Source organism: Rana temporaria, chromosome 3 (assembly GCF_905171775.1).
Source record: "Rana temporaria chromosome 3, aRanTem1.1, whole genome shotgun sequence".
NCBI lineage: Eukaryota > Metazoa > Chordata > Amphibia > Anura > Ranidae > Rana > Rana temporaria.
The window spans coordinates 412,108,287-412,122,990 of NC_053491.1; the positions used below are offsets into that span (position 1 = coordinate 412,108,287).

Sequence of the window (14,704 nt, forward strand, 5' to 3'; positions counted from 1 at the left end):
TGTACAACTTGTCCTGCAACTTAAGACTAGAAAGTCGCATAACAAGTCGTTCCCCCACGATTTCCAATGATAACCATTCATGTTAGTACGACTTCAAGTTGTGCCGAATTCAAAGTAGTTTTGTAAATATATTGCCAAATGCAAATGCCACACCTGTAGGCCTTTTCTCTCACCATGAAGCCCAGTTGAAATGCTCCCAATGTTTATATTTCTATGTCCTGACTTACATCCAGTAGTGAGCATGCTTCCCGATTCAAAAGCTACATGTGCAGTGCACGCTTTCTTCCCATATCCTAATAACGCTGAGGAAGGAAGGGACCTCAAAGATAATGCAGACAGACAAGTCCCTAAAAATGCACTGCAAATGCATGTAAATTTGTGTTTAACATGCATCAACATGCAAATACAAGTTGTATTTACACCCATTTGCACACATTTAAAGTGCGTTTGCGCTACGTTTCATTGTAGAAAAATGCAAAATGCTGTACATTTTTTAGATGCACACAAACGCACTGCGATGGTGTAAATTAGTGGAGCGCCCCTCTGACACCCCAAAGGCAGGTCTGCACATCTAGAGGCAAAGATGGGCTAGCATTTCACCTTTAGAGTCAATGGCTAATTACTTTTTTCTTCACACTGGGCTGCGGGAATGAAGCCATGCAAGTTCATCTGAACTCACACGATTTCACTCCTGCTTGTCAGTCTCGATTTCGGCCGCGATTTTCATAGATGCCTGTGCAGGTTTTTGTACAGATGTCAATGTAAATCGCAGCCCGAAATCGCAAAAAGTAGTGCAGAAACTACTTTTTGAAATTTGTGCGGCATCGCATTGATTAGGACGGTGCCATTTTCAGGGCTCAAGTTTTATTGTATAATGGTTAAGGAGGTTAGGGGTCCCAGATAACATAGCAGATCACTTACAGACGCTCTAGATCCAGATCAATGTCCAGCTTCAGTGTCAGAACCTTTAGGCTGATCCAGAAACACTGTAAGCATGTTCCCACATTTTAGTGTGTCACCATGCCTTTCTGAGAGGCCAGTCTTCTTCCTGGCTCTATCCAGCAAGGGGCCTCCTCCTTGGTACAGCATTCTTTAGATCAGGCAGGACAGCTTCAGGACCACTTCAGCACACATTTGGCCCCCAAACAGGCCATTGGGCTAAACAGCACAGCTCCATCCCTACTCCTCAGTCCAGCGAAAGAGAGTGAGCACATGGCCTGTCCCAGATATTTATATCTCCCCCCAGCATGCACCAGTGACCCAAACCTCCTACTTGATTGGCTGAGGAAAATATAAATATTCATACCATAGTTTGTGAACACTCATACTATGACCAGTCACATCTACTGGCAACAATGAAAAAATCACAAACCAACTTAAGCTTATGGAAAAAAACAGGTACAAAACTGTACATTCAGTCTGAGCTACAGCCCAGCCAAAAACTAATTTGACATTGATACTAAGCTCATTAATTCATTTTTTTGTTTACACCTGACTACATCTGGTGTAAAGAACCCCCGAATGGGCACTAAAGAGTATATTTCTGTTGATCAGTGTAAAAAAGAAAAGAAAATCAAATTACCTCCCAACTTTCTAAGATGGGAAAGAGGGACATCTGTTAGCAGAAAAAATGTAGGCAAAGACACGCCTGTTATATGGAGAATCAAAACATAACAATCATGTGGTCGGCATATACCCAAGAGCTTTGACCGACACCTGGCTCAGCCTCTCAGCAATCCACTAAGAGCCTGAGCAGGCCGCTCATGCCCCCGCCACAGCCCAGCACTCCAGTGAGCGTGGGGGGGGGGGGGGGGCAGAGCAGACACCGGTGACTGACAGTTACCAGCTCTCTGCTCACAGCGACGTGGAGAACTAAGCGATCAGCTGTGTTTGATGGCTCAGTTTTAACCCTTAGAGATGGTGGGGGGCAGATGCCGCATCGGAATCAATGCGGCATTCACCTAAGTAGACATGAGTTAACAGATAATTAAATAAAAAAACACACTTCTCTTTTAAATGTTCTACAACAAAGCATGAAAATGTCCAAGGGGTCAAACACTTTTTATAGCTGCTGTAAACAGTTCTTTAAAGTAAAATGACAGGTATTGTATTGTTTTTCTATTTTTTTCTTAGCCTCTGTGTCCTTGTAATTTCTTTCCTGAATGTTGACTCAGTACATCCCCATTGTGTCCTGGCCTCAGGCACACCACTGATTTCAGACTCTGACCCTTTAGTGTCATCAGCACCTCTGCCTCATATAAAGGGACAGGGGGTGGGGGTGGGTGGTCATAAGGTATTTTGCAATTAAGGTGAGAAGACGTGCCCAGGACTAAGGAGACGAATGGAAAAGCAAAATCTTGCAGATTGCTATGTGTCTGAGGAACATGGATTCATCCTACAGGACCCTCTGGTGAGAAAAACGTATTTTAAGCTTAAAACATAACTAAGGTCCTTTTCACATGGGGCAGAGTTCATTGTGATCAGCAGATCTATCGGCTGATCTCCTGCTGAATTCCACCTTGCTTAAAGTGCTTGTAAACCCTATAAAACAACTTCATGCTACAGGTAAACCGTGCAGGTTTAGGAGATATCCCCTGCCCCTTGCATGTGCCGATGTTATCGTTACATGCGCACTGGGGAAAACTGAAGCAATGACACCTATGTGCCGATGCTCCAGTCACTGCGCCCGCTACTGGCGGCTCCCGCACGCATAGGTGGGAGTGACGTCATTGCGGCTCCGGCCAATCACATCGCTGAAGCCGCGATACCCGGAAGTAAGCGCCGGGAGAGATGTCGGCGGCAGGAGGGGGAGACGTGGACCACTGCGGGGGCTTCGATCTGAGGTAAGTAATACTTGATGAGCTAGTATGCTATGCTATGCATACTAGCTCATTATGCCTTTGTCTTGCAGGTTTTTTTTTTTGTGTAGGGTTTACTTTCTATTTAACCACTAGCCCACTAGGCACTTATTCCTAACCAGGTCAATTTCAGCTTTCAGTGCTCTCACATTTTGAATGGCAACATTGTACCCATATGATGTTTTTTGTCCTTATTTTACTTTCACATAAATAGAGCTTTCTTTTGGTGGTATTTAATCACCACTGGGTTTATATATGAATAATATATAATGAATAATATATAAATGAAAAAAGACCAAAAATTTGGTAAAAAAATGAATTTTCTTTGTTTCTGTTATAAAATTTAACTAATTAGTAATTTTTCTTCATTATTTAGGCCAAAATGTATACTGCTACATATCTGTGGTAAAAAAAAAAAATGGGAAGGGAAGCACCTTGTCACCATGTTGATGGGGACAAGGGCCTTATCCCCACAACCCTCTTGCCCGGCGGTTGTGGGGGTCTGCGGGCAGTGGGCGTATTAGAATCTGGAACAAGGGGGCCCCCCAGATCCCACCCCCCCTTATGTAAATGGAAACGGGGTACATTGTACTCCTACCCATTATTAACCAAAAACGTGTAAAAAAGTAAAAACAAGGGAGAGGGCCGGGATCTGGGGGTACCCTTTGTTAAAGAGGGGCTTCCAGATTCCAATAAGCCCCTCACCCGCAGACCCCCACAACCAATGGCCAGGGTTGTGGGGATGAGGCCCTTGTCCCCATCAACATGGTGACAAGGTGCTTTGGGGAGGACCCCAAAGCACCCTCCACATGTTGAGGGCATGTGGCTTGGTACATATCAGGGGGGGCGCTCTCTTGTCCCCCCCCTTTCCTGCGGCCTGCCAGGTTGCATGCTCGGATAAGGGTCAGCTACGGGTTTTGGGGGGGGAACCCCGCATCATTTTTTTTTTACATTGCCGTGGAGTTACCCTTAATATCCATACCAGGCCCTTCGGGGGGGGGGGGGGTGGTTGACGACAGCCTGCGCCATTTTTTTAATGATTTTTTTATGTATATTGCCAGCATCTGTAATACATTACAGCCGCTAGCAATTTTAAATGACATTTTTTCCTTGCAAATGCTGCAGTTTTTCACAACACAAACGTGTGTAAACATGCATAAAGGGATAAAAAACACGTGTACACACAATGCAGCACACATCAAAGCCCAAAGTAAAAAAGAAGGAAGGGACCTCAAAGATAATACAAGCAGACAAGTCCCTAAAAACACTTAGGAAAAATGCACTGCCAATGCATGTAAATTGTTGTTTATTGTGCATCAACATGCAAATACAAGTTGTATTTACACCCATTTGCACACATTTGAAGTGCGTTTGCGGTACGTTCCATTGTACAAAAATGTAGATGCTGTAAATTTTTTAGATGCACATGAACGCATTGCAATTGGATAAACTAGTGTAGAGCCCCTCTGACACCTCAAAGGCAGGATTTCACCTCTAGAGGCAAAGATGGGCTAGCATTTCACCCCAGGGCTGAGTCCATGGGTTAAAAAAGAGGACCAAGAAAGGATATTGGGTGGCAGTCACTTTTGTCTTCTTAAATTTTTATTGCAGAACGGTTAAGGAGGTGAGGGTTAGGGGTCCCAGATATCGTAGCAGATCACTTACAGACTCTCTAGTAGGGATGAGCTTCGTGTTCGAGTCAAACCCATGTTCGACTCGAACATCGTATGTTTGACCGTTCGTCTAAATACGAACGCTACGGGCCGTTCGCGCCAAATTCGAGTGGCGCGTCACGGCCCATAATTCACTGTGGCATCGCAGTGCATTGCTGGCTGATGATTGGCCAAGCATGCACTATGACCTGCATGCTTGGCCAATCACAGCGCGCAAAAAACCGAGAGCCATAATTGGCCAAAGCCAGGGTGGCTTTGGCCAATTATGGCTCAGGGGGTTTATGTACACGCCCCACACTATAAAAGGCCGCCTGCAGGTTGGCCTTGTGTAGTGTGTTGCGGCGGTGGTTAAAGACAGACAGAGAGAGAGAGAGACAGTGTAATTTCTTCTAGGTAGATAGAGCAGGCAGGCTAGTCAGTTAAAGTTACAGGCCCGGATTCACAAAGCACTTACGCCGACGTATCTCGAGATACACCGCGTAAGTCTATCTATGCGCCGTCGTATCTATGCGCCGTGCCCACAATCTGAGATACGCCTGAAAATAGGCTGCATACGACCGACGTAACTTTCCTACACCGGTGTATCGTGGGCGCATATTTACGCTGGCCGCAAGGGGCGCTCCCATTGATTTTCTATGCACATATGCAAATGAGGGAGATACGCCGATTCACAAACTTACTTGCGCCCGGCGCATAATATACGCAGTTTGCGTAAGGCGTACGTCCGGCGTAAAGTTATTCCACATATAGGAGGCGCAACTCATGCAAAGGTATGGACCAGGGAACAGAGCCGTTGTATTTTACGTTGTTTACGTAGTACGTGAATAGGGCTGGGCGTAGGTTACGTTCACGTCGTAGGCAGTGATCCGGTGTATCTTAGGGAGTAGTTCCGACGTGATTCTGCACATGCGCCATACGTTATTCGTATCTTTATGACGCTCAGTCCATCCTTTACATGGGGTCACGCCTCATTAGCATGGCTCACGCCCACTTCCACCTACGCTGGCTTACGCCGAGGAAACCCAGCGTAGATTTGGGGGCGAGTGCTTTGTGAATCCAGTGCTTGCATCTGTGCGCTGCGTCGGTGTAGCGTATATTAGATACGCTACGCCCGCATAAATATGCGCCAATGTATGTGAATCCGGGCCAATGTGTGTAGAGGATATATATGCATCCCAGGTGTTGTACATATATTTATACACTGTATAGTTTAGCTAGATCAGCTATTCCTAATTTACTGGCAGGCAGTTGATTGTGCTAGCTGCAGACTTCTCACGTGGTGTATTGCCTGTGTCCTCTGTAGTTTTCACCTAAAGCTACTTGGTGTGTACTGCTTGTGTCCTCTGTAGTTTGCACCTAAAGCTACTTGGTGTGTACTGGCCGTGTCCTCTGTAGTTTGCACCTAAAGCTACTTGGTGTGTACTGGCCGTGTCCTCTGTAGTTTGCACCTAAAGCTACTTGGTGTGTACTGCACGTGTCCTCTGTAGTTTGCACCTAAAGCTACTTGGTGTGTACTGCACGTGTCCTCTGTAGTTTGCACCTAAAGCTACTTGGTGTGGTGGTGCAGCGGTTCTTGGGCAGGTACAGAAAAGTCTGTGTGCATTTCTGACAGTCATATAATGCCAGTGCTCGGCTGGCAGTCCTCCAAAGGGAATACAACCTGCCCAAGAACCGCCTAATCTGTGACATGCCCACCAGGTGGAACTCTACGTTGGCCATGCTGCAGTGGCTGCACACGCAGCAGAGGGCCATCAATGAGTATCTGTGCCAATATGGCAGCAGAACTGGGTCAGGGGAGCTTGTTTTTTTTCCCCACGCCAGTGGGCCTTGATCAGGGATGCACGCACTGTCCTGTCACCATTTGAGGAGGCCACGAGGATGGTGAGCAGTGACAGTGCATGCATCATCTTATTCACATGTTGGAGCACACGCTGCGTGGACTCCGCACCGAATGCCTCAGCAAACCTACGCTGCATGGCCTCCCTGATCCTGCAAAGCCTGCGGAAGGATCCTCGTATTCGTGCTATCAAGGAGAGGGATCATTACTGGCTGGCAACTCTCCTTGATCCACGTTACAAGAATAAGGTTGCAGACCTTATCTTGCCGGCGCAGAGGGAGCAGAAGATGAAACATCTTCGGGAGGCCTTGCAGAAAGGTCTGTGCAATGCGTTCCCAGAGACTGGGCCGTCTGACCGATGCGTTCAGACAATTCTTTAGTCTGCAGCCCCATGGTATGACCGGTTCCAGCAACCATCGCCAGCGACTCTTTTACATGGTGCGGGAATACCTAGGGGCAAGATCAGGCTTGAACACCTTTCCCACTGAAAATCCTCTGGCTTACTGGGTCTTGAGGATGGATCACTGGCCAGAGCTTGCACAGTACGCAATTGAGCTACTGGCTTGTCCTGCATCCAACGTTCTTTCAGAACACACATTCAGTGCTGCTGGAGGCTTTGTAACCGATCACAGGGTGCGCCTCTCCACCAACTCGGTCGATCGACTGACCTTCATAAAAATGAATCAGGCTTGGATCACTACCAGCTACCAAGCACCTGATGCTGATAGAACTGAATATTTTTTTTTGAAATGTCAGATCCCTTCAAGACTGCCTATGCTGATACTGAGTGACTATCCTGTTATGCTGAGTGAATATCCTTTTCCTCCTCAATGATCTTGCTGATAGCTAGTAAGAACAATATTGGTTCTGGGCACCGCCACCAGTGGCTAAGGCCCAATTTTTCTGCCCCTGTTTAACAGGGGCGTGTAATTACAATTTTTGATGCAATGCTTTACAGCGGGCTCATTCCTGCACTCCAACTAGAGTATCTGTGAGGGGTTGCAGTGTTGTGGCACCAGTGCCTAAGGCCCAATTTTTCTGCCCCTGTTAAACAGGGGTGTGTAATTACAATTTTTGATGCAATGCTTTCCAGCGGGCTCATTCCTGCTCTCCAACTAGAGTATCTGTGAGGGGTTGCAGTGTTGTGGCACCAGTGCCTAAGGCCCAATTTTTCTGCCCCTGTTTAACAGGGGGGTGTAATTACAATTTTTAAAGCAATATTTTGCAGCGGGCTCATTGCTGCGCTCCAACTAGAGTATCTGTGAGGGGTTGCAGTGTTGTGGCACCAACACCAGTGCCTAAGGCCCAATTTTTCTGCCCCTGTTTAACAGGAGCGTGTAATTACAAATTTTGATGCAATACTTTGCAGCGGGCTCATTGCTGCACTCCAACTAGAGTATCTGTGAGGGGTTGCCGTGTTGTGGCACCAGCACCATTGCCTAAGGCCCAATTTTTCTGCCCCTGTTTAACAGGGGCGTGTAATTACAATTTTTGATGCAATACTTTGCAGCGGGCTCATTGCTGCGCTCCAACTAGAGTATCTGTGAGGGGTTGCAGAGTTGTGGCACCAGCACCAGTGCCTAAGGCCCAATTTTTATGCCCCTGTTCAACAGGGGCGTAAAATTAAATTTTTTGATGAAATACTTTGCAGCGGGCTCATTGCTGCGCTCCAACTAGAGTATCTGTGAGGGGTTGCAGTGTTGTGGCACCAGTACCAGTGCCTAAGGCCCAATTTTTCTGCCCCTGTTCAACAGGGGCATGTAATTACAATTCTTGATATAATATTTCACAGCAGGGCGTTCCAGCGCCCACCAAGACTAACTGTGAGGGCTTACAGTGTTGTGGCAACACCAACACCTAGGGCCCAAGTTTATGCAAAGTATATATGGCAGGCCCCTACTTTCAAACATCCATCTTACAAACGACTCCTACTTGCAAACAGAAGGACACAACAGGAAGTGAGAGGAAATCTACCCCTAGGAAGGGAAATTCTCTTCTGTAAGAGGTGTCTCCTGTCCACTGATGCTTTATCACCAATCCTTGTTTCACAAAAAAAAAAAAGAATTTTCAAAAAATCATTTGTCATTGGGACAGAAAGTGAGGTGCAATCTTCTGAACAGATGCACACAGACAGTAAAACAAATATTGCAGGGGCGATAACCCTTCTCTATGTTTTCAGAAAAGCTTAAAAAAAGACTTTATGGCTGAAGCTACACTTCAAAGAAGTACCAGTTTAAAATTACAAACAGATTCTACTTAACAACAAACCTACAGTCCCTGTCTTGTTTGCACCGCCTGTATACTGCTGTTCAAAGTATATAGGGCCAAAGGGGCTTGTAATAACCTGGGGGGAGGGGGGCGGGGAAACCCATGCTATTTTTCTCAGTGATTTTCATCCATATTGCAGGGACCAAACATTACATTAAAGCCACAAGCAGTCTTAAATTACTTTTTTCTTATAGTAATCTCATTTTGTGCAGGGACAGTTCTAAACACGTGCCACTTCACAGGCATACTATAGACACCCAGCAGGTACGATATTTAAAGGAATTTTTCATTTTTTTTTTCACTTTAAGCATCATTAAAATCGCTGCTCCAGAAAAAACAACCGTTTTTAAAACGTTTTTTTCCATTGATACACGTTCCCTGGGGCAAGACCCGGGTCCCCAAACCTGTTTTCTGACAATAACTTGCATATTAGGCTTTAAAATGAGCACTTTTGAATTCGAGTCCCATTGACCACAATGGGGTTCTAAATGTTCGCGCGAACGTTCTGTCCGTTCGAAGGTTCTGGTGCGAACCGAACGGGGGGGTGTTCGGCTCATCCCTACTCTCTAGATCCAGATCAATGTCCAGCTTCTCAGTGTCAGAACCTTTAGCTGATGCAGAAACACTATAAGCATGTTCCCACATTTTAGTGTGTCCTCCAAGTGTGTCATCATGCCTTTCTGAGAGGCCAGCCTTCTTCCTGGCTCTATCCAGCAAGGGGCCATCTCCTTTTGTACAGCACACATTAGGCCCCCACAGGCTATTGGGCCTAACAGCAGAGCTTCATCCAGCAGCACCTCCCTAGGCCTCAGTACAGGGAAAGAGAGTGAGCGCATGGCCTGTCCCAAATATTTATATCTTCCCCCAGCATGCACCATGACCCAAATCTCCTACTGGATTGGCTGAGGAAAATATAAATATTCATATCATGGTCGTTTGTATAATCGTTTGCATAATCTCATACTATGACCAGTCACATCTACTGGCAACAATGAGAAATCACAAACCAACTTAAGCTTATGGAAAAAACAGGTACAAAACTATACATTCAGTCTGAGCTACAGCCCAGCCAAAAACTAAATTGACATTGATACTAGGCTCATTCATTTTTTATTTTTTTGCATATGCAATTGTACTGCATTCATGCTGCATTAAAAAATGCACCTGACTACTAGGGATTAGCTGAACACCCACTCCGGTTCGGTTCGCAGCAGAACATGCGAACAGGCAAAAAATGTGTGCGAACCCCAGTAAAGTCTATAGGACGCGAACAAGATAAATCTAAATTGCTCATTATAAAGGCTTATATGCAAGTAATTGCCATAAAAAGTGTTTGGAGACCCAGGTCCTGCCCCAGGGGACATGTATCAATGCTTAAAGTGAAACAATAAAAATGAAATATTCCTTTAAATATCGTGCCTGGGGGTCCCTTTAGTCTGCCTGTAAAGAAGCGCATCTTTCTCATGTTTATAACAGTACCACAGCAAAATAAAATTTCTAAAGGAAAAAATGTCATTTAAAACGTCTCGCAGCTGTAATGTATTGTCGGATCCTGGCAATATAGATAAAATTTTTTTTAACAAAATGGCGTCCCCCCCCCCCATTCCATTACCAGGCCCTTTAGGTCAGATATGAATATTAAGGGAACCCCGCACCTAAAATACAAAAAAAATGGTGTGGATGACCCCCCCAAAATCCATACCAGGTCCTTCAGGTCTGGTATCGATATTAAGGGGAACCCTGCATTAAACTTAAATGGCGTGGGGGTCCCCCAGGCACTATATACTCTGAACAGCAGCATATATACTATACGACCTGCCCTTTATACTCTGCTGAAAAATTGGGCCTTAGGTGTTGGTGGTGCCAGAACACTGTAACCCCTCACAGTTACTCTAATTGGGCACAGGAATGGGCCCTGCTGTGAAATATTATATCAAAAAATTTAATTACATTGCCCTGTTAAACAGGGGCAGAAAAATTGGGCCTTTGGTTAATGGTGAGTTCAACCATCCATCTCAAAATCTGTAGTATTTCTGAGGTGTTCCTCTATGCTCATACATTAATTTCTCATACAGAAGCAGGGCTGTCTTTTTGCATGAGCACGCTGGGAAGTTGCCCAGGGGCCCCACTTGCCTGGGGGCCCACCTGCCCAGCGACCCCAGCCAAGCATCATTCAGCCGCGGCCGCCTCCCGCACAGGGACGGACTGGTCATCGGGACTACTGGGAGTTTCCCGGTGGGCCGATGGTTTAGTGGGTCGGTTGTCACAGTCACTCACTCGTCTCTCTGAATCACTCTGTCTGTGTGAAGGTCACATTTTTACGATCATGCTCCTGCACCCAGCCGGTGCCAGCCAATAGACATCATTGTTGCCAAGACTTCCCTCCCCCTAAGTTTACAGACCCGTCCTGGTGGCGTGACATCACTCGCAGCTGGAGGTGGGAGGGGATTATCATGGGAGGAGCGTAGAGAGATGCCTGTTGCAACCAAGAGGAGCCAGTGCCGCCGAGGAGGAACCAACAACTTCATTACAAGTTCAGACAGCAGCACAGTCAGTGTGTAGTATCTATCGCAAGTAAGAAAGCACTAAGCTAAATTAAGCTGATGCCATACGGAATGCAGACATCTGACTGCAGTCTAAAGATTATTAACTGTGACTGTCTGTGATTTTTTTTAATATGCAGCACGGCGGGGGGGACGGTAAATGTCCTGCACTGGTCATAGATGAATGAATGTACTGGTCACGGTCGCTGATGAATGAATTTACTGGTCACGGTCACAGATTAATTAATTTACTGGTCACTGATGAATGAATTTACCGGTCACGGTCACTGATGAATGAATTTACTGGTCACGGTCACAGATTAATTAATTTACTGGTCACTGATGAATGAACTTACCGGTCACGGTCACTGATGAATGAATTTACTGGTCACGGTCACAGATTAAGTCATTTACTGGTCACTGATAAATGATTTTACTGGTTACGGTCACTGATGAATGATTTTACTGGGCACGGTCACTCATGAATGATTTTATTGGTTACTGATGAATGATTTTACTGGTCATGGTCACTAATGTATAAATCTACTGCCACTACTGGTCTTGATCACTGATGATGAATGAATGTATTTATTGTTTAAACATTGATTTTGTTGGAAGTACCAAAAAATATAGCCTTATTGATAATTTGCATTTTTTTTCTCGTGCGTGATTGTGTAGACAGAGCCCCAGTGCACTGTATTGCCCGAGGGCCTATAATGCTCTTAAGATGGCACTGCATGGAAGTATTTGGTTTACCGCTTTAAGCCATTGATCCCTTGAGGGGGGTATTTGTTGCATCCACTTAAGCACAATTTGCTTACGTGCCATGAATAGGGTTTCCTGTAGGCAGGTCTTGGTATATCCAATCCACATCTGGTTCTCGACCAGAAAAATGTCTGGAGTGAATGGAATGCGGTCCCCCGGTACTTTTGATAATATATCCAAGACCTGTCTCCAGTATCTACTAATACCCAGGCAAGACCACATTAAATGCATGAAATCAGCCCGTGGTTGATAACACCTCACACAGTCCGCGGATGCCGTTCGTCCCATTAAGTTTAATTTAAGTGGTGTGAAGTAGGATTTATGTATTATATACAGCTGTATCAATCTATTATTACTTGCAGGTGATACTCCCAAATGTGATTTACACGCATTCCTCCATATCTCATCTGTCATAGATGTAAACACCATTTGCAACTTCCTTTTAATCTGTAGTGGAGCATCCCGTATCTTGGCCTGCATTAAATATGTATGTAATTTAGATACTAATCACCTTGGTCCCCGAGTTCTTAATATTCCAATAAGAGGAAATTTTGATGTACTGACATTATGACTACCAAATTTGTGCCTGTAGTGCGTGCCTTAATTGTAAGAATCTGTAAAAATTTCGATCTGCTAGGTTATATTGTGTTTTTAAATGCTTGTCCACTGCCGGCCGTCATATGACGGGCAGACGGTGGAGCTCTCATTCTGGGCGGGCGTCATATGACGTCCTCGCTTTTCCGAGCCACTAGGGGCCGCACACACTGCTTCCGCGTCACTGGGAACCCGATACGTGTGCCCGGCGGTCGCGATGTCCGCTAGGCACCCACGATTGCCCAGTAAAGGAGCAGGACCGTGGATCTCTGTGTGTGATCCACATCCTGTCAAGTCAGAGGAGACCGATCTGTGTTCCCACTACAGAGGAACACCGATTGGTCTCCTCCCCTTGTGAGTCCCCTCCCCCTACAATAAGAATCACTCCCTAGGACACATATTTAACTCTTTGATTGCCCCCTAGTGTTAACCCCCTTCCCTGCCAGTCACATTTATACAGTAATCAATGCATTTTTATAGCATGGATCGCTGTATAAATGTGAATGGTCACAAAAAAGTGTCAAAAGTGTTCGAACTGTCCACCAAAATATCGCAGTCACGATAAAAATTGCAGATCGCCGCCATTACTAGTAAAAAAAATAATAATAATAAAAATGCTATAAATCTATCCCCTATTTTGTAGACACTATATCAAATGATCAAATACCACCAAAAGAAATCTCTATTCGTGGGGAAAAAAGTCTGTCAATTTTGTTTGAGTACAGCGTCACACGACCGCACAATTGTCAGTTAAAGCGATGCAGTGATGTATCGCAAAAAATGACTTGGGCAGGTAGTGAGTTAAAGTGCCCTGTATTGAGGTTTTAAGACGTATGGGCGGAAATGATGATTTGACGTCGCTTACACTCTGCAGTGATATGGAGACAGGTGGGGGCCATCTTCCCCTCACTCGTCTCCATACACAGCCGCTGACAGGTCCCAATTCGCCTCCGCCGCTGCCGAAGGCTTCGGCATGAGCCGGTCGGTAAGTGGTTAATGGCTCAGTTTTAACCCTTAGAGACGGTAGGGGGCAGAGGCAGCATCGGATCGATGCTGCATCCATCTAGGTAGCAATGTTCTACAACAAAGCATAAAATTGTCCAAGGGGTCAAACACTTTTTATAGGTGCTGTAAACAGTTCTGTAAAGTAAAATGACAGGTATATTCCAGTTTGTTTAAAAACTCAATTTCAGTACAGTAGTTTTTGCTGAATGTTGACACAGCACATATGTCCTGGCCTCAGGCATACCACTGATTTGGGACTCTGACTTTAGTGTCATGAGCACCTCTGCCTCATATAAAGGGATAGGGGTGGGGGTGGGTGGCCATAAGGTATTTTGCAGTCAAGGTGAGAAGACGTACCCAGGACTAGGGAGAAGAATGGAAAATCAAAATCTTGCAGATTGCTATGTGTCTGAGGAACATGGATTCATCCTACAGGACCCTCTGGTGAGAAAAAATTATTTTAAGCTTAGAATATAACTAAGGTCCTTTTCACATGGGGCAGAATCCCTTGAGAACTCCTATTGAAACCCACCTTGCTTAACCACTAGCCCACTAGGCACTTATTCCTAACCAGGCCAATTTCAGCTTTCAGTGCTCTCACATTTTGAATGACAATTACACAGTCATGCAACACTGCGCCCATATGACATGTTTGGTTCTTTTTTTTCCCACATAAATAGAGATTTCTTTTGGTGGTATTTAATCACCACTGGGTTTTTATTTTTTTGCACTATAAATGAAAAAAGACTGAAAATTTCGTAAAAAAATAATAATTTTTCTTTGTTTCTGTTATATAATTTAGCAAATTAGTAATTTTTCTTCATACATTTTGGCCAAAATGTATACTGTATATCTGTAGTAAAAATAACCAAATCGGTGTATAGTATTTGGTCTTTGTGAAAGTTATAGAGTCCACAAGCTATGGTGCCAATCACTAAAAATTGATCACACCTGATGTACTGACGGATCTAATTTCTTGAGACACTAACAAGGCAGTAAAGTACAAATACCCCCCAAATGACCCCTTTTTGGAAAGTAGACATTCCAAGGTATTTAGTAATGCCGCGTCATGTCATGGAAAAAAACGAAGGGCTAGATTCAGGTAGGGGGACGTAAGGTTATGCGGGCGTAGCGTATCCTATTTACGCTACGCCTCCGCAA

At 45.1% G+C, this 14,704-nt stretch overlaps 1 protein-coding gene across 2 annotated transcripts in view; it reads left to right on the plus strand.

Annotated features, from left to right (window-relative positions):
• Positions 1 to 2,280: 2,280 nt before the first annotated feature.
• IDO2 (indoleamine 2,3-dioxygenase 2) overlaps positions 2,281 to 14,704 on the plus strand; it is a 73,913-nt gene continuing 61,489 nt past the window's right edge. The window contains exon 1 of one of the 2 annotated variants that reach the window (XM_040346074.1): positions 2,281 to 2,410. In XM_040346074.1, coding sequence (XP_040202008.1) covers positions 2,342 to 2,410 — 69 coding nt within the window. In that variant the 5' untranslated portion in view covers positions 2,281 to 2,341. Of the gene's footprint in view, positions 2,411 to 13,861; positions 13,988 to 14,704 lie in introns of those variants that run through there. The other variant, XM_040346073.1, reaches the window with a different exon arrangement.